At 40.0% G+C, this 18,272-nt stretch overlaps 4 protein-coding genes across 5 annotated transcripts; 2 read left to right on the forward strand and 2 right to left on the reverse strand.

The window, feature by feature from the left end:
- The first annotated feature begins 203 nt into the window (after positions 1–203).
- LOC132178860 (DNA replication licensing factor MCM2) lies at positions 204–6,878 on the forward strand. Of its 2 annotated transcripts, none has more exons than XM_059591432.1 (18): positions 204–505; positions 616–797; positions 1,289–1,467; positions 1,587–1,776; positions 1,937–2,156; positions 2,286–2,493; positions 2,805–2,939; positions 3,038–3,229; positions 3,320–3,492; positions 3,578–3,766; positions 3,885–4,001; positions 4,360–4,444; positions 4,527–4,679; positions 4,790–4,915; positions 5,009–5,191; positions 5,853–6,014; positions 6,119–6,276; positions 6,473–6,878. In XM_059591432.1, exons 1-17 carry the CDS (start codon positions 297–299, stop codon positions 6,233–6,235), a joined length of 2,820 nt encoding a protein of 939 aa, XP_059447415.1. In that variant the 5' UTR covers positions 204–296; the 3' UTR covers positions 6,236–6,276; positions 6,473–6,878. The 2 variants fall into 2 exon arrangements, with proteins under 2 accessions (XP_059447415.1, XP_059447414.1); XM_059591431.1 differs by having other exon boundaries at positions 6,119–6,272.
- Positions 6,879–8,388: 1,510 nt separating this feature from the next.
- Positions 8,389–11,488, forward strand: LOC132178862 (calnexin homolog). The gene is made up of 7 exons (XM_059591434.1): positions 8,389–8,479; positions 8,610–8,717; positions 8,835–8,904; positions 9,473–10,599; positions 10,698–10,769; positions 10,869–10,985; positions 11,094–11,488. Exons 2-7 carry the CDS (start codon positions 8,625–8,627, stop codon positions 11,247–11,249), a joined length of 1,635 nt encoding a protein of 544 aa, XP_059447417.1. The 5' UTR covers positions 8,389–8,479; positions 8,610–8,624; the 3' UTR covers positions 11,250–11,488.
- A 154-nt stretch (positions 11,489–11,642) lies between these two features.
- On the reverse strand, positions 11,643–14,226 carry LOC132178861 (pentatricopeptide repeat-containing protein DOT4, chloroplastic-like). The gene has a single exon (XM_059591433.1). It carries the CDS (start codon positions 13,703–13,705, stop codon positions 11,705–11,707), a length of 2,001 nt encoding a protein of 666 aa, XP_059447416.1. The 5' UTR covers positions 13,706–14,226; the 3' UTR covers positions 11,643–11,704.
- A 2,473-nt stretch (positions 14,227–16,699) lies between these two features.
- LOC132179538 (uncharacterized) lies at positions 16,700–17,853 on the reverse strand. Its single transcript, XM_059592271.1, has one exon. The coding sequence runs from the start codon at positions 17,654–17,656 to the stop codon at positions 16,832–16,834; it is 825 nt and encodes a 274-aa protein (XP_059448254.1). The 5' UTR covers positions 17,657–17,853; the 3' UTR covers positions 16,700–16,831.
- Positions 17,854–18,272: the final 419 nt, after the last annotated feature.

Raw genomic sequence — 18,272 nt, forward strand, 5'->3', positions numbered from 1 at the left:
GGCAAAGTGTTATTTGTTTAGTTGATGTAAAATGGTACATGATCAAAGTTAATGGCAAATGACATTTTGCTACGCATATCTCAATAAATAAATAAATAAAAAAACGACACTTATGATTTAGTCGGGGAAGGCCACGTAGGTAAAGGAACACAAAACTGGCGCCAAAACCTCCCGCCAAAATGAACGGGCGGATCGGACTAGTGGGTGGGTTTGCCTGTCTATTGGGTGCCCTAAGGTGCTAGAAAGGCCGCAAGAAGGGTGCTCTGAAACCAAACAAACAATCCGCAGAGAGAAAAATGGCAGGAGAAGAAGGGCCTTCGTCACCGGAGTCGCCGACCTCCGCAGGGTTCAACAGCGATCAGCTTCCTTTCACCAGCCGCACCTCTGAGAACTTCACCGACGATGATGACGAAGCCGCCGTCGATCCCGAGATCATCCGCGACGAGCCCGAAGAGGTCGAGGAGGAGGACGACGGAGAGGATCTTTTCAACGACGCTTTCTTGGAGTAAGTCTCATCTTTCGTTTTTCATTTTCCCTCGATTCCCTCTCTCTGATTTCATTTCAATTAATTTGTGATTTTTTTTGTTTGGAAATTAAAACAAAAATGAAATGCAGCGACTATCGGAGGATGAATGAGCAGGATCAGTACGAGTCGGTGGGGCTGGATGACTCTCTGGAGGACGAGAGGGATTTGGATCAGATCTTGCAGGATCGCAGGGCTGCCGAATTAGAGCTTCAGGCCCGCGACGGCCGCGTCAACACCAACCGCAAGCTTCCTCAGCTTCTCCATGACCAAGGTTATTTCTTTCTATTTTTCATGACCTGGATTCTGCCTTGTTATTTTGCTAGTAAAATCAGATTTATGGACTAATAACCCCCAACCTATCTAGATGAACTAGAAACCAAGTATTTATGCTCATGCCCTGACTTGAGAGTTGGGTATTGATGCTTAAGTGTTCAACACATGCCAAACTTTTCATTCTAGTATGCCTTAGCTCTTGTTCTTACTTCTTACTGTACAAAACAAATTTCGATAAACCATAACCATATCATATATAATAATTAATAGTACCTAATTATAACAAGCATTTTTTATTTTTATTATTATTATTTTTTTAAAAAGAACAATGAAATCTATGCAAATGCAGTGCATGTCTTATGAGCTTTGCCTTGTGAAATTGAAGTTGTTGCATGTCTTATGAGCTTTGCCTTGTGAAATTGAAGTTAGAACACTTGTCGCAGCTGAATCTGTACTTTATAACCTCGGCCTTTAACAATTTGGTTACAGACACAGATGATGACAACTACAGGCCGTCCAAGAGGGCGAGAGCTGATTTCAGGCCACCTGCTGGGCCAAGAAGTCATGATGACACTGATGGAATGCAAAGCTCACCAGGAAGGTCACAGCGGGGACACTCGAGAGAGGATGTGCCCATGACTGATCAGACCGATGATGATCCATATGAGGTTTGGGCTCTCTTCAGTTTATTATATTAACTTCCTTAAAGCAATGATTCCCATTCACCAGAAACTGTGGTAGACACTATCACTGTCGTTTTCTTATTGCCAATGGTGTTTGCATGTAGGATGAAGATGATGATGAAGGCGAATTTGAGATGTATCGTGTCCAGGGAACGCTGAGAGAGTGGGTTACTAGGGATGAAGTGCGCCGGTTTATAGGGAAGAAGTTCAAGGATTTTCTACTGACATATGTGAATCCAAAAAATGATCATGGTGACTTTGAATATGTACGGCTAATAAATGAGATGGTATCAGGTAAAATATCTGCTTATGCTTAGCTTTCACCTAGTTAACTTGTGAATGTGAGAGATTAAGTCTCATTCCAAATGTTTGGTAAGCTACATAATTTTTACAATCACCAAGCTCACATCCTGGTTTGTGTATTGTTTGAACTGAATCACTGTTGCTTTTGCAGCTAATAAGTGTAGCTTGGAGATTGATTACAAACAGTTCATCTACATCCATCCCAATATTGCCATCTGGCTGGCTGATGCCCCTCAATCTGTCCTTGAAGTCATGGAAGATGTTGCCAAGGGTGTTGTCTTTGATTTACATCCAAACTACAAAAATATCCATCAGAAGATCTATGTCCGCATTACCAACTTACCTGTTTACGATCAGATTCGTAATATTAGGTAGTGAGTGCAAAATTCATTGCTTATGCCTACATTAGATCTTTTTCTTCTATTTCTTAAGAACTCCATTTCACCTTTATTATTTTTTCACTGACAAAGGCTCTTTTTCAACTTTACCCTTGTTTGCAGGCAAATCCATTTGAATACCATGATTCGCATCGGGGGTGTTGTGACCCGTCGCTCTGGGGTCTTCCCCCAATTGCAACAGGTAAAGTATGATTGCAACAAATGTGGGACTACTTTGGGGCCATTCTTTCAGAATTCATATTCAGAGGTGAAGGTTGGTTCTTGCCCAGAATGCCAATCAAAAGGCCCGTTCACTGTCAATATTGAGCAGGTGAGTTTTCTAAATCCTTATTTGAATCTGGGATATTTTTTAATGCTGAAAATCCAAGGAGAAGAAAAGAAAGTATTGCTTTGTATCTTCTGTCAAACATATGATTGGTATTTATAAGAAAGTGCAAGGCAACTAAGCTAAATAGATGTAAAATACTCGGCTAAAGTTTTTGTTTCCTTGGATCCAAAATAATAAAAAGAAAATTGAGATTTAAAATTTTCTTTTTTAATGACATTTCTCAGCAGTGAGATAAAACCTCAGTTACAAATAATATGGAACTCATACATTTATCCTTTTTTGACTTGCTGCAGACAATATACAGGAATTACCAAAAGCTTACGCTCCAAGAGAGCCCTGGAATCGTGCCTGCAGGTCGGCTTCCTAGATACAAGGAAGTGATACTGTTGAATGACCTAATTGATTGTGCCCGCCCTGGGGAAGAAATTGTATAATCCTCTTCTTGGAATGGCTTGTTTGTACTTGTTACCTGTGTTATTGAGTACTTTCTCATTTTCAGTTTAATGTTCCATGTGGTTAATTGCAGGAGGTCACAGGCATTTACACAAATAATTTTGACTTATCTTTGAATACAAAGAATGGGTTTCCTGTATTTGCCACTGTGGTTGAAGCAAACTATGTCACAAAGAAGCAAGATCTCTTTTCTGCTTACAAACTTACTCAGGAAGACAAAGAAGAGATAGAAAAGTTGGCCAAAGACTCCAGAATAGGAGAAAGGGTTATTCTTTTTACTACACTATCTCTTTGTCAACTATTTCTGTGTCATCATCATTACATACCATACTAAGAGTGCTATGAATACTTTCAGATTGTCAAGTCCATTGCCCCGTCAATCTATGGCCATGAAGATATAAAAACTGCAATAGCTCTTGCTATGTTTGGAGGCCAAGAGAAAAATGTTGAGGGGAAACACCGATTGCGAGGGGACATAAATGTACTGCTCCTAGGTGATCCAGGCACAGCCAAGTCGCAATTTCTCAAGTGAGAACAATTTTGATCTATGTCAAAGAAACTCAATCGCCTTTGTAGTGATCATGCATTTAACTTCTCAAGGATTCTTTAATAGGTATGTTGAAAAGACTGGGCAGAGGGCTGTGTATACTACTGGTAAAGGAGCTTCTGCTGTGGGGCTCACGGCTGCAGTCCACAAGGACCCAGTGACAAGGGAGTGGACCCTTGAAGGAGGGGCCCTTGTTCTTGCTGATAAAGGGATTTGCCTTATTGATGAATTTGACAAGATGAATGATCAGGACAGGTGAGGAAATGCAAGTATATGTGTAACTTCGTGAATTATAATTTGGACCCTCCTCCCCCACCCCAAATAATAAAACTTGATTCTCATTAGAGTATTAAAAATTTATGTTCATGATCAGGGTGAGTATTCATGAGGCCATGGAGCAGCAGAGTATTAGCATATCAAAGGCTGGAATTGTCACTTCTCTCCAGGCACGATGCTCTGTGATTGCTGCAGCAAATCCTGTTGGAGGAAGGTATGAAAATGGATAAATTTGTATGAGGTGGGTAGCATTAATATTGGGGAAGTTGCACTGATCACTATGGTTTGGCAAAATGGCTTATACATGAGAATCTTATACAGATGGACACAGGTGCTGAAAAATTTAGAATGGCTGATGTTTTGATTTTTGTTGTTGTTGTTGTTGTTGTTGGTGTTGAGCATATTTCAGATAGTGAAGGCCATCCATTAATTTTCTCACTTTCCAACCCCACTCCCTTATTTTCTTAACCTGTTGTTGTTACCACCCAGACATGTTTGATTAACTGTCTTGCATTTTCAAACTTTTTATTTCTGATTTAAGCCATAATTTAACTTGTATGCGTCTTTTCCAGATATGATTCCTCTAAAACATTTTCACAGAATGTTGAGTTGACGGATCCCATTGTTTCTCGTTTTGATATCCTCTGTGTTGTAAAGGTTACAATTCTACAAACTCAATCTTTTATTACATTATTAATACTTACTAGATGTTAACAGGGAAGGCATTGATAACTTGCAGGATGTTGTTGACCCTGTCATTGATGAGATGCTTGCAAAGTTTGTAGTTGATAGCCATTTTAAGTCACAACCCAAGGGTGCTAACATAGATGATAAGTCTCTGGGTGAATCCGACGAAGATAATCTAGCTTCTGCCAGGCCAGTTGATCCTGAGGTCCGATACTCCTGATAATACTTGGTTTTCCTCCTAGTTGCTTCTAGATTTGTCTCAACTTGGTATTCTGCTTCTTAATCCTTAAGATTCTATCATTTACTTTTTTTCAGATACTTCCTCAAGATTTGCTAAAGAAGTACATTACTTATGCCAAGTTGAATGTATTCCCAAGGTTGCACGATGCTGATATGGACAAGCTCACACATGTTTATGCTGAACTGCGAAGAGAATCTTCGGTAAGGTTCTCTGTTATCAAACATGTTTGATAAAGGGTTCTTGAGTATTGATGATTTCATTTGATATCCCTCTCTTTCACTGTGCACATCTAGCATGGACAAGGAGTGCCTATAGCAGTGAGGCACATAGAATCAATGATACGGATGTCTGAAGCACATGCCCGAATGCACCTTAGACAGCATGTCACACAAGAAGATGTAGATATGGCAATTCGTGTCCTGCTTGATTCGTTTATTTCAACCCAAAAGTTTGGGGTGCAGAAAGCTCTGCAAAAGGTATTGAAAGAGATCCTCTGCCTCATGCCTTCTCTAGTAACCGTTTTCTGTTCTGGTGTTTTCTGCACACATTCTTGGAGATGCTATTTTTACCTATATCGATATTTCGCAGCACAAACTCTTTCTGCCGTGTTACAATTGGCTCTACAATTTGTTTACTTTTTTTTTCATAGCATTTGTAATGCATGCATACATGTGTTTACTGACATTGTTGTATGGAGATTGACATTATGCTGGGTTTCATCAGGAATGCTCGACAACACTGGTCCACTGTTGTTTGCAAACACTTTTTACTGGTCTTCAAACTTGACCTGCTTTTAATTTTGCATTAGTATCAATTACTGTTAACAAGTAATCTATTGTTCATAGCTGAATTCAGATGCTCTTTAGTCTGCTAGTTCGATAGACCTGAACCATTTTGGACATCCTTTGAAGCTATTAATGCTGCTTGCAGCTTACATTTTTAAACCATGATATACTATTTTTCTTTGTGAGAATTATGCAATTAATGCATGGTGTTGTCCCTTTATTAACTTGATAATGGTCATGTTCCTACACCCATTCAAATGAAAGTGTTGTGGTTTTTAAATTAATTTTAGAAGTTCTTGAGTTGTTGATCACTGAGCTAATTTGTTGACAAGGATTTGCTGTGTTCTTGCAGAGCTTCAGAAAGTACATGACTTTCAAGAAGGATTACAATGAACTGCTCCTGTATCTTCTTCGTGAGCTTGTCAAGAATGCCCTGCACTTTGAAGAAATTGTCACTGGGTCTACTTTAGGGCTTGACCACATTGATGTGAAAGTAGAGGATCTGCAGAGCAAGGTGATGGAAAACATAAAGCATTAATTATTTCAAATAGATAAATTGGCTATATGGGCCGGGCCCTTTACTGTACTGAAATCTTGGATTGGTTTCAACTCGTGCAGGCACAGGAACATGAAATCTATGATCTAAGACCCTTCTTTACTAGCCCCCACTTTGCTAGAGCCAATTTCATGTTAGATGAAGACCGGGGAGTGATTAGGCATCACCTTGCAAGATGATTAACAAAGTATTCCATGAGTTCTACATACTACATAGGTAGGTAGGTTCATCAATACCTAGTTTTGGAAAAAAACTATTCAAACAACAATGCCTTGAGAACATTTAAAAAACGATTTAATTATTTAAATGACTTTGAAGGGCTATAACCCGAATGTATCCAAGACCCTTTCTAACTGGACCCTTCATTCAGATCTGGATATGATTGACTGACAGTATCAATACATTTTATTGAACAGGATAACTGGTGGTAGATGCCAGAACTACTTTTAGCAATCATATATAACCCGAATGTACTGTTGCGCTATCAGCTTGAGCAGAGAAGTACTAAACAGCCGAGTTCCAGATCTGAAATTTCCTCCTGGCTGCCTTTGGATGCACACCTATATTTTTAAACGTGGTTTAAATTGTGGGGGTAGTAGTTATAATTAAGAAACGTATGTTTTTCTTCTTGGAGAGTTGTTCACTAATTGATGGGGATTACCGAGTGTTGCAGGCAAGAATGGCTTTTTATTTTTTTATTTTTATTAATTTTTTTTCCTTTGTAAATGCAATCATTGCACTTGAGTTTAGAATTTTTTGTTTTTGAATCCCCTAGGTACAGTTTCTGTTTTTGCCAAGTTTACAAGGACAAAGTTTGTGGTACCATATGTGCGGGAGAGCAAGATTAACAAGAGGAAAGCCTCAACTGTGCTGCAAATTGTTGATTTCGCTGGAAACAACAGTTGCTTAGGCTAAGGCTCCTCCAGCATGAAATTTGGTGGATGTGTATTGTACCCATGGCCAAATTTAGCAGCCATTGCGTCCTTCATTATTTCGTGAGTGGTAGAATTAGAGGAAAACAATATATTAGTAAACAAAAATAGAGGTACAATGAGAAATCTAGATCCAACAGATTTAAATGGTGGTGCAGAACGAAGAGATAAATGGATGAGTAAATGGGCCAAAGGCCCTGTACAACAAAATTGGCCGAATAAAAGGAATGTGGTTTGAAGCCGGTGATAGATAATCGAAGTCGATCTCCATACAATCGATTCGTGCACAAGTGAAAAGTCGACGGGAGTGGAGCCTACTCAGCCTAGGGAAAGGAATAAGGATGCACGTCCAGCGACGATGCAATCTAAAGTAGAAACGTGGGAGGTCGTGTGGAGTGTTTTGGGGGGTGGGGTGGGTTGGTGGGTGGGTGAAAGTCCACTGCGAGGGATCTAAATTCTAAAAGTCTAATAGGAAGGTGTCCTGTCCTTTCTCACCCATTTTTTGTTTCTATTAACCATTTAGACTTGGGTCCTTCAGTTTATACGCTTTGTTATTTCTTGTTCATGAAATCGTTTCATTTCTCTTTGAATTTCCTTTCTTAAAAATGCTTTGACAATCATTTCTAAAACTAATTTCCAACATACTTTTATTATCGTGAAAAGTTGGGCTCAACTCACCATTGAAATCATGTTCAAGTAAAACAATTCACAATAATACATTTTAATCAAATCCAAATTGTGCATATAAAACTTGACATTGTCGGTAAGAAAGTTTACTAACACATCCATGTAAACACATTATATATCAAACATGTTAAATAATATAAATATTAAATACTAGTTCCACTGCTATTCAATATTAAACAAAATATATAAATATTGCAATCTTTCCGCATTCTCTAAAGTCGCTCCTCAAGTGTTTTTTTAATTAGAAAGAAAAAAAAAAAAAAATCCTGCTCAAGTTAAATACAAGAAGGAAATAGCCTTTCAAATTAAATAGGGGTTTGGCTTAGTGCTATATATGTAGCTTTGACTCCATACATAAATTAGGCACCCTTAAGAAAGGAATTCAAACAGTAAGTTGAGTTTAATAAGTACCTTACATTACATATAGTATAATTAACACAAAGGATTCAAAATATTCTAAAAATAAATAAATAAATAACCTTCATATCACAGTAAAATACTTTTCTAAACCATTATTGAAGCTTCTAAAAGAGAAGGATTTTACCAAAATTTTTGTAGTTGGCGGGCGAACCGGCGAACTCTCCGACGTCTTCAGCATGAAAGAGAAAAATAAAAAATAAAAAAAAAAAACGAATTGGGCATCTAGAAAACAACGGGAGTTACTGTGCGAGAGACGTAATGCCGAAAATGACCCCAGCTTTACTCAAGTGACATGGGCAGTGGGCACTTCATCTCTACGTTTTGAAAGGGCAAAAAGAAGTATAGCGTCAAAAAGTCACCCCCCATCTGGAAGGAAAACGCAAGGTAATATCTAGCATCTACGCATAGGTCGCCAGTCGCCCCTTGTTTTTCCTCTTTCTCTGCTCACTTTTATTCTTAAAAAAGCTTTCCTTCTTTTGTTTGGTTCTGTTTTCTGATTCTGGGGCTGGCTTAGGGTTAGGGTTTGGCGATGGAAGGGAGCTGGAAAATCCATCGACTCCAGCAGGTGATTGCAGCGCTGCTGATTACTTCCTTCGCCTCTCAGATCTGCGCTTCCGATGTGGTAACGTTTTCATTACCCTACCCGCTCTCTGAAAATGTTTGAGACTTTCATCTTCTTCTTTTCTATTTAACTTTTGAAATGAATAATTAATTCATGGAGTATTTGCCAAATGAATAGATCTACTACGAGCCGTTTGACGAACCTTTCGAGGGCCGGTGGATTGTGTCTCAGAAGGATGACTACAAAGGTTTCCCCTCCCTCCCCTTCATTATTTCTTTCTTTTCTCTCTTCTCTAATTTTTTAGATCCTTTCATTCCTTATGTTATGATTGATATGCGCAATTTTTTTCCTCCTCTTTTGTGTTTTGAATTCCCTCAGCCGGTCTGTTTCAATTTTAGTCGTTGTTGGCTTGGGGATCACTTTGACTGCTTTCGTCAACCTAGGATTGGAAGGTTTGCTGACATGTCTTGCTAAATAAACACTATAGTTGCTATTCACTGCCCCCCGATATTGTCTTGTTCATCCCTCTTGACGGTCGTTGTGGTTTTGATGTTGATACTGGTGCAGCCTTGTAAATGCGAATGGTGTTCTGTAGGGTCATATTAGTCGTAATCATTTCTATATATTCATAGTCCTTCTCTGAAACCGAAAATTAAACCCCCCAATAAAAAACACTAAAAGAAAAAGGTTCCAGTAATTTCCAGATCTTCCCCCAATTAATTCTGTCACATTAGCCATTGGTTGCTTACTCCTATGTGATTGCTCTACTCATTTGAAAATTATGATCTTATATTATTTTGCCTTTTCCAATTTAGGTGTCTGGAAGCATTCAAAAAGTGAGGGACATGACGATTACGGCCTTCTGGTTAGCGACAAGGCGAGGAAGTATGCAATAGTAAAAGAGCTAGACCAGGTTAGTCTCAAGGACAGAACAGTTGTCCTGCAGTTTGAGGTGCGGCTCCAGGATGGGCTAGAATGTGGTGGTGCATACCTGAAGTACCTCCGACCCCAAGAGGCTGGATGGCAACCTAAGGAATTTGACAATGAGTCTCCTTATTCCATCATGTTTGGACCTGACAAGTGTGGCTCCACAAACAAGGTGCACTTCATCTTTAAGCACAAGAACCCCAAGAGTGGGGAGTATGTTGAGCACCATCTGAAGAACCCCCCTTCTGTACCCTCCGACAAACTCTCCCATATCTACACTGCAATACTGAAGCCTGATAATGAACTTAGTATTTTAATAGATGGGGAGGAGAAGAAGAAGGCAAATTTCCTCTCTGCTGATGATTTTGAGCCGCCTTTAATTCCTGACAAGACAATTCCTGACCCAAATGACAAGAAACCAGAGGACTGGGATGAACGGGCTAAGATTCCAGATCCAAATGCTGTGAAGCCAGATGATTGGGATGAGGATGCACCCATGGAAATTGAAGATGAAGAAGCTGTGAAACCTGAAGGGTGGTTGGATGATGAGCCTGAGGAGATTGATGATCCTGATTCTACAAAGCCAGAAGATTGGGATGACGAAGAAGATGGTGAATGGGAGCCACCAAAGATTGATAATCCAAAGTGCGAGATTGCACCTGGTTGTGGTGAGTGGAAGAGGCCAACGAAGAGCAATCCTGCTTACAAAGGAAAATGGCACGCTCCTCTAATTGATAACCCAGATTATAAGGGCATATGGAAACCGCAACAAATCCCAAATCCTGATTACTTTGAGCTTGAGAAACCTGATTTTGAGCCCATTGCTGCAATTGGCATTGAGATCTGGACAATGCAAGACGGCATATTGTTTGACAATATTCTCATTGCTAGTGATGAGAAGGTTGCAGAATCGTACAGGCTAACAACATGGAAGCCAAAATTTGACATTGAGAAAGAGAAACAAAAGGCTGAAGAAGCAGCTTCTGGTCTTTCAGATGGCCTGTCTGGCTTGCAGGTAATCACCCATTCTCCCTTATATTTTAGTTTTCTTTGAACTTGGATGATTTCTTGTTATTTCATGCCCTAACAAATTTTTTGGATCAATGCTTGCAGAAGAAGTTTTTTGACCTTCTTTACAAGATAGGGGACATTCCTTTCTTGGATGCATACAAACCAATGATCATTGTAAGTTAAAGAACTTGTCTTCATTTGTACCTCTCCATATCTTTTTGCTTAGTTGAGCTTGGGAGTTTCTATAACTGAGATTATATGTTTTTGTTGCAGGATCTCATCGAAAAGGGAGAAAAACAACCCAATATAACAATTGGTGTTATTGTTTCAATAGTGGTTGTTATTTTGACAGTTTTCTTTAGAATCCTTTTTGGTGGTAAAAAAACAGCGGTATGTATTATGCATTCACATAATACATTCATATCTCTGAAATCTTATACTTTCACATAATACGTCATTATACTTTGTTAATATACTTTTTATCTGCAACTTTTGCAGGCCAGCGTCAGTGAAACACACGGAGCTGGAGCTGCACCTGCAGAGACCTCCACCAATCAAGAGGAAAGCAGTGGGGAGAAGGAGGAAGACGAGCATGAGAAGGAGGATGCTGCTGCTGCCCCTCCACGTAGGAGGTCTACCAGAAGGGAAAACTGAACTAGGAACGTCAGAATCGCCCTTGGTTGTTACTTTGCAATTTTGAGGAGTTAGGGATTGAGTGGACTGTATTTTGTTTTAAGTGATGTTCCCTGAATTTTCTTTTCTTCTTCTGTTTCTGAGTACTTATTTTGGTGTAGATTGGTTTAAACTCTAGTAATTTTGATTGTTGTTTATGCGGAATATGCTACGGGCCAGCCACGCTTTGACTGGCATGTTAATTAATTACCTTTGGTCTTTGTCCCGTTTTGTTGCGGAATGGCATTTTGTTGTGTATTAATTAAATGGAAGGCTGTGCTTGTTTACTTGATAATAAAATTAGGGGGAGTTTGGCATAACAATTTACGATGCTCAAGCGTAACAAAGAAAAGAAAAGATGTATAGATCCAGATCGCGAGAGAGAATCATGATAAGATTTGAATCGCCATGCATTAGAAGAAGACGAAAAAGAAAAATCACCAAGAACCGCCACATGAACAAAATCCATCCTTAAAATGATGGAAACAATTTAGATCCTTAAGTATGATTTCTCGTCCTACTGTCTTGGATATAAGCTTTGCAGAATCATGGCAATTGCGACACACACGGAGGTTCTTAGTTACACGAATTGTAGCACTCGGTTGTGTGGTGATGAGCCCAAAAGAAATGGCCAACATTTCACTATGCCCAATTTGAATGCACTCTCGCTCTTCCTCCACATCATGGAGACTAAAATCTGGATTAGGCCGATATCCCTCGTCTTGTATTTTCTTTACTAAACACTGTAATTCCCCATATATTCTCTCTGATCTTGGGTGGGATACATCCCCCGTGCCAAACACGTGAACTTTATTTCGGAACTCTATCCAGCTATAAGCTTTCTTAGGATTCAAACCCATGTCTGTTACTGTTTGCCTCAATTTATGAACCATCGCCCATCTTTCGCTGTTAGCATACCAATTAGAGAGTAGCACATAGTTGTCGGCGTTAAGCGGCTCCAAATCGCAGAGCTGCTCAATGACTCGCTTACCCAATACTAATTGTTGGTGGTTTCTGCAGCCATCTAGCAGTGCTTTCAGAACCTCCGCATGCCTTTCAACCTTTTGTTCCTCAATAAAGATTTTCGCCTCTTCGAACAGCCCAGCACGAGCCAGAAGACCCACCATTAGAGAATAGTTTGCAACTTTAGGTGCCTTAATGCAGTGGAAATAAAACTTTCCTTGTTCAACCATCCGTGCGGTGCTACAAGCATGGAGGACAGCAGCATATGTGAGTTGATCTATATGTATGCTCGACTTCCTCTCCATCGTGCAGAACAAATGAACTCCCTGCTCTCCTTGTCCATGTAAACTATATCCCATTATCATCACAGTCCATGAAACCACATCTTTATCCTTCATCCTCGTGAAAATCCTTGATGCATATTCAATGAATCCTGATTTAACATACATGTCCATAACAGCATTCTGGACCGTGAGATTCAACTTAACACCGCTTCTAAGCAGGTAGCCATGAATTTCTTTGCCATGCTTGTGTGCCGCCATTCTTGCACAGGCTGGTAGAACGCTAGAGAATGTGAGAGAATCAGGTTTTACCAGTCCATCCATATTCATCTGCCGAAATAATTTAAGACATTCATTGAAACCTCCTTTCTTCACATACCCATTAATAAGTGCCGTCCATGTAATGACATCTTTTGATGGCATTCGATCAAAAATTGCCCGAGCATCTTTAATACTGCCACAATCGATGTACATTTTCAAGAGAGTATTGCTGACCAACGCGTCAAACTCCAATCCATATTTCATAGCAATCCGGTGGAGTTTCCTGCCTTGTTGCAGCGATTTTAACATGCTACAGGCACCAACGGCTGTTGCCAACGCCACCGAATCTATCTCATCCCCTGAGTCAACCATTTGTTTAAACATATCAATAGCCAAACCGGGTTTGTTTTGCTTGATGTACAACCTGGCTAGCAGAGTCCAAGAAACGGGATTCCTATGAGGGGACTTCTCGAAAACCCACTTCGCGATATCAACACTATCAAGACGGCCATACATTTCGATCAAAGCAGTAACTACATAGTGGTCGGAAGAGAAGCCAAGCTTGAGAGCATGTCCATGGAGTTGTTTGCCGGTAAAAATATCGCCGGAACGCCAAGAAGCAGTCAAAATGCGAGGAAGAGTGCGCCTATCGGGACGTGCAGTACCCCGGAGCAGCATGTTTCGGTAAGTTGAAATGACAAGGTCGAAATCTTCATTAGCGAGGTGGGTTTGGATAAGATTGTTCCAAGCAAACGTGTGCTTGTCCGAAACAGGTATTTCATCGAACACTCGGCGGTCCAACGATTCACCAGCCAGCTTTGTGTTGATTCGAACATTACGGGAATGCTTGGATTGGGTAGTGCTAAGTGGGTGTTTGTCAGATATGAAAATGTAGCGCTGAATTTGTGCGTGCGCGCACGGAAGGACATACATGTTTCAGCTCTGAGTGTGATACTATCTTTGTTTCTTATATGAAGACGGGGAAGCTGGGCAGTAGTGAAAAGCGTAGGCATTGCTGTTTGGAGCGGATAAGCATTAAACCAAATGAAACAGCAAGCATTGGTGAATTGCCTAAAAAAATTAGTACGCAATATCAAAATACCTTGTCCGCCCTTCCCAAAACCGCTCGGCAGCAAACAATTAATGGCTATAGATGGGTTCAATGCAAGATGTAAAACATGGCAAGAAAAAATTCAAAGGTTGGTCAAGAAAAAATTGGTGGTCGGATTGTGATATACGGTTTGGGGAAAGAGGGGGAAGAAGAAGGTAGTTGTTGAGATTTAAATTATGGTTGAAGAGCGTCCATGGATTATGAATGATTTCTGAAAAACTTAAAGAGAAAGCCACTGGATACGAATAGAATAAGAAGAAGTAGAAGAAGAAGAAGAAGACGGGGGCTAACAGGCCGAGGAAGGAGGGGGTGGGTTCAATAATCAATTAGAGAAGGAAAGAGAAAAGCAAAATAAAGATAAAAAGAAATCCGTTGAAGAAGAGAAGAGAAAGAAACGTTTCAAATCACGTGTTTTGGACAGAGAGAAAGTCAGAAGAAAAGTCAGACATTGGGGTGGGTGGATAGTGGCCTAGTAGGAGTGGGAGGTGTGAAGCAGGCGAGGAGGCTCTAGATAAGGGATACGTATCGAATAAGTAACGGCTAAGATCAGAACAGGCGTGTGGCTCGGGTGGAAAAAAGGATAGCTAATTGGGCTTAGCTGGACCAGGACGTGCAAGTGGGCTGGCCTAACAAACTGGCGAGATTAGTTAGTATAGTTGGGCTGAAATTTATATATAAAAGAGCTTACTCCATATTTTATTTTTTATTTTTATTTTTTTTTAAGATAAAAGAGCTTACTCTTTCAAGTTGCAATTCACTCTGAACCTTAAGTTTCGTTCCTTTTGGCGTAAAATATCTTTTGTCATAAAATATTTTTAGAGTAGTCATTTTACAGAAAAATGTTTTAGGATGAAAACATTTTCTGGTCTTTGGCGTGTGCACGAAAAATTATAAATTTTTTTATTTTTTTTTTATTTTCATTTAATTATATTAACCTATAAAATGTAATTTTTATTCACAACTGAAAATTAATCATTGCGACTCACCCAGGACCCCCCAAACCCGCTTAGACCCTATCGAGACCCCGTTGGGATTAGCCCAAAGCCTTGGCAGGACCAGCCCAAGACCCAATAAGGATATTTTTGTAATTTAGTACTTAATATGATTTTGCGTACATACCAAATACCAAAAAATGTTTTATGCTGAAATATTTTTCGACGAGTCTTGAGGAGGTCCGGTGGGATCTGGAACAATGTTTTGGGTTTTTTAATTGTTTTTTTGTAACTTTCTGATGTATTTCTGTTGTGTTTCTTTGCTTTTTCGTTCAAGTTGGTTTTTTTTTTTTTTCAATAGCTTTTGTCTCCCTTTTTTTGGCTGCTTTTATTATTGACTAAATATGAAAAGCCACTTTTTCCTATTTAGGGGGCAATTGGTACTTGCCTAATCGGCTTTATAAAACGTAGGTGCACACTATATAGAATGAAGTTTGGCGCGAATGATCTATTGATCTGTGAGGGGTAAACCCTGAGTGAATTAAAAAAAAAAAAAACAAAAAAAATTTAACCCTAATTAATTTATTTTATTTTATTGGTATTGGTTGGAAGAACCGGCCTAAGAATTTATAGCCGCAGGATTCACGGGGCTCTAGATCTACAACTGAGGCAAGACAGCGCAAACACCTACAACCGGTCCCCCGGTGAAAAAGATTTACTGTACGGATCTGGTCCTAGTTGTAGTTGTTAAAACAAGGAAGGGGGACCCGGTGGAGCTGCTACGCCGGCTAGATTCATATCTATCACAAATTTTAACGATGATACACGGGACTGGCATGACGTATCCGTGGGAGGCTAAAGGAGAGGAGTAGTGGTAGTGTAGGATTTGGTACAAGGTGGTGACAGAAAGTTAGGCGTTAGGGTTAGTTGACACCGAACGCTAGCTTTCATGGCCATATATATATATATATATATTATAATACTATAAAGAGCACACGCACGCACGCACGCATTATAAATGCAAATAGCAATCTGGAAGCTTGGTGAGTTTGTTTGACCATTGCTTTGTCATTTTCCCTTCTAGTAGCAGGGCCAGGGTGGCAGCTCTTCTCCGAAGACCGCACACACTCCAACCCAACAAAATACATGCACTGATGCACACCCATCAGCCATCAGATCAGACGACTAGGATCATCCATTACCATTACCATTACCATTACCTACTCTTTTGAGTGAGCTAGCTTGCTCTAATTATTGTAAATGCCCTGAATATTCCTTAATCAACAGCTAGCTTTCTTTGTTTTTGACCAAAACTGCAATGCACTTCAATAAATATATATAATGCATGCCTTGGCGTAGTCGCGGTTATTCAAAGATAGCTTGGATCAAAAAGCCATCCATCCATCCTAGCTAATTAAATAATGGATCAAATTAAGCCTACATCCTCTGACCAAACCAAACAATCACTTAATTAACACCGAGACTCCTTCATTCACATCTCACCAACACAGCAGCAAGGCCCAAGGGGCAAGGGGCATGCACCTTCCTTTTAAGTTTTATCCCCACAAAGGCTATTGATCAGCTCCGAGAGACCGCCTTAAATCTTCTTGCTAAACCTGAATTGCCCGCAAGTAAGTTTAAGGTCTCTCTGGGTTATAAAATGAAAAAAAAAAAAAAGGGTATTAACGAAGAAGCACTCACAGTACTCTGACATGAAAAAACAAAAGTGGATCTTGCGAGCTAGACATTCTAGGAATGGAAATCCCGAACTGGGTGCTTGGATCAAGAGAATTATCCAGACTAGTGATGCACTCATGGTGCTCGACATCTTTAATATTTCTCTATATATTAAGGGGAAAGATAAAAGTGCAATGAGAAGGAAATTGCATTTCGAAAGCATTTATATCTACCCAATTGTAATCAAGTTTACAGAATATTCAGGTTCTATATAAAAACCTTAAAAAGACTTATAAAAAAGAAAAGAAAAGAAAAAAAAACCAGCTCTTTCTATAAATATCATTTTCTTGATCTAATCTTGATCTTGGATTTTGAAGGAGGCTTGGTACAAGTTGTTACATGAGGGTGGTGTTCGGATAGGAGCGTCTTTTGAGGTGCTTTGGAGTGAGATTTCTTCCTTCTCTTCATCCCAAATGAAGAGAGTTTTGTCTTCTCTGTCTCTCTTATCGTTTCAAGCTTGGGCTTCCACTGATGCGATCCAACAAGCTGCGAGTACTCCTTCTGCAATTGAGGCGTTGTGCATACTACACTCTTAGATTTACTTGAACTCTCATTATTTTCCTGCTCCTCTCCCATCTCCGCTTCTTCTAATAATTGCGAAATGAACTCATCCGAGACGCGTATCCTTAGACACCCAGATGGGGTTTTCTCTATATCAAAAGGTTGACAAACGGCTGCTTTCTTTAGAAACGCATTCCTTGAATCTTTAGAGATCAACGAAAGCGGGGATTGTTCGGGTGGAGAGGAGGCGAAGGAGGCTATGGTCACGAATGAGAGCACGGATTGGAAGAAATGTTTGGGAAGAAGAAAGTACTTTTGGCCCAGCTGAAGCAGCTCATCCTCGGAAAGAGCCGGAATCTTCTGGCCAATGTAAAAGGAATCGGCACGGCACACCAGGTGCTTTGGAAACTCTACCATGATCTGCGAGACGTGGATTGGACGGTGAAAGATCTTGACGAAGCCATCGGATTTGATGAGCTTTATGGTCGGGACAGGTGGCTCTGGCTCTGGCTCAGGCTGGAGTTGCATGCAAGACACAGGGCTTCCCATCAAGTGGAAGCACCATGGTATCATTTGGAGATTCAAGTATTTGATGATGCCCATTATCTCATAATCCGATCGATGAGCTAGCAGTAGTAGAAGGTGCAGGAGAATTTGCGCCTTGGTTTGGTTGGGAGGAGATGAATAAGAAGAAGGTGCAGGAGAGAGTTTGCGTGATTTAATATAGAGATTATTTGGGTGAATGGAAAGAGTAATAAGATTGGAAAAATATCATACTGTTTGGGTTGGATGCTGAGAGAGAGAGGGAGAGGGAGAGGGAGAGGGAGAGAGAGAAGGAGAGCTTGGTTTTTAGCGAGAAGACTGAGGACTGAGGAGAGGCGTGAGACCCGGGTAAAGGTTTTGGCACGTAACACATTGTACTTTGTATTTGCTTTTGTTTATTTTGAAAGTTTGACACTTTTGTTTGACTCAATTTTCTCTCTCATCCTTTTCTCCGACGCCAATTGAGGCCAAACCATAAATAATTTTGAATCAGATCCCGCCTTTTTTTAGCCTCGCTTTATTTGGTACAACTTACATTAATTAATTGTAGTCGTTTGGTATAGTGGGCCCCCCGTGTGTGTGCTACCTTTTTTATTTCATCAAACTTTATGAATCATCATCATCATCATTCTAAACTTCTGCTTTCATTAATATTATTTTATTACGTACTATTTGT

The sequence above is a fragment of the Corylus avellana genome, chromosome ca4, assembly GCF_901000735.1.
Source record: "Corylus avellana chromosome ca4, CavTom2PMs-1.0".
Classification (NCBI taxonomy): domain Eukaryota; kingdom Viridiplantae; phylum Streptophyta; class Magnoliopsida; order Fagales; family Betulaceae; genus Corylus; species Corylus avellana.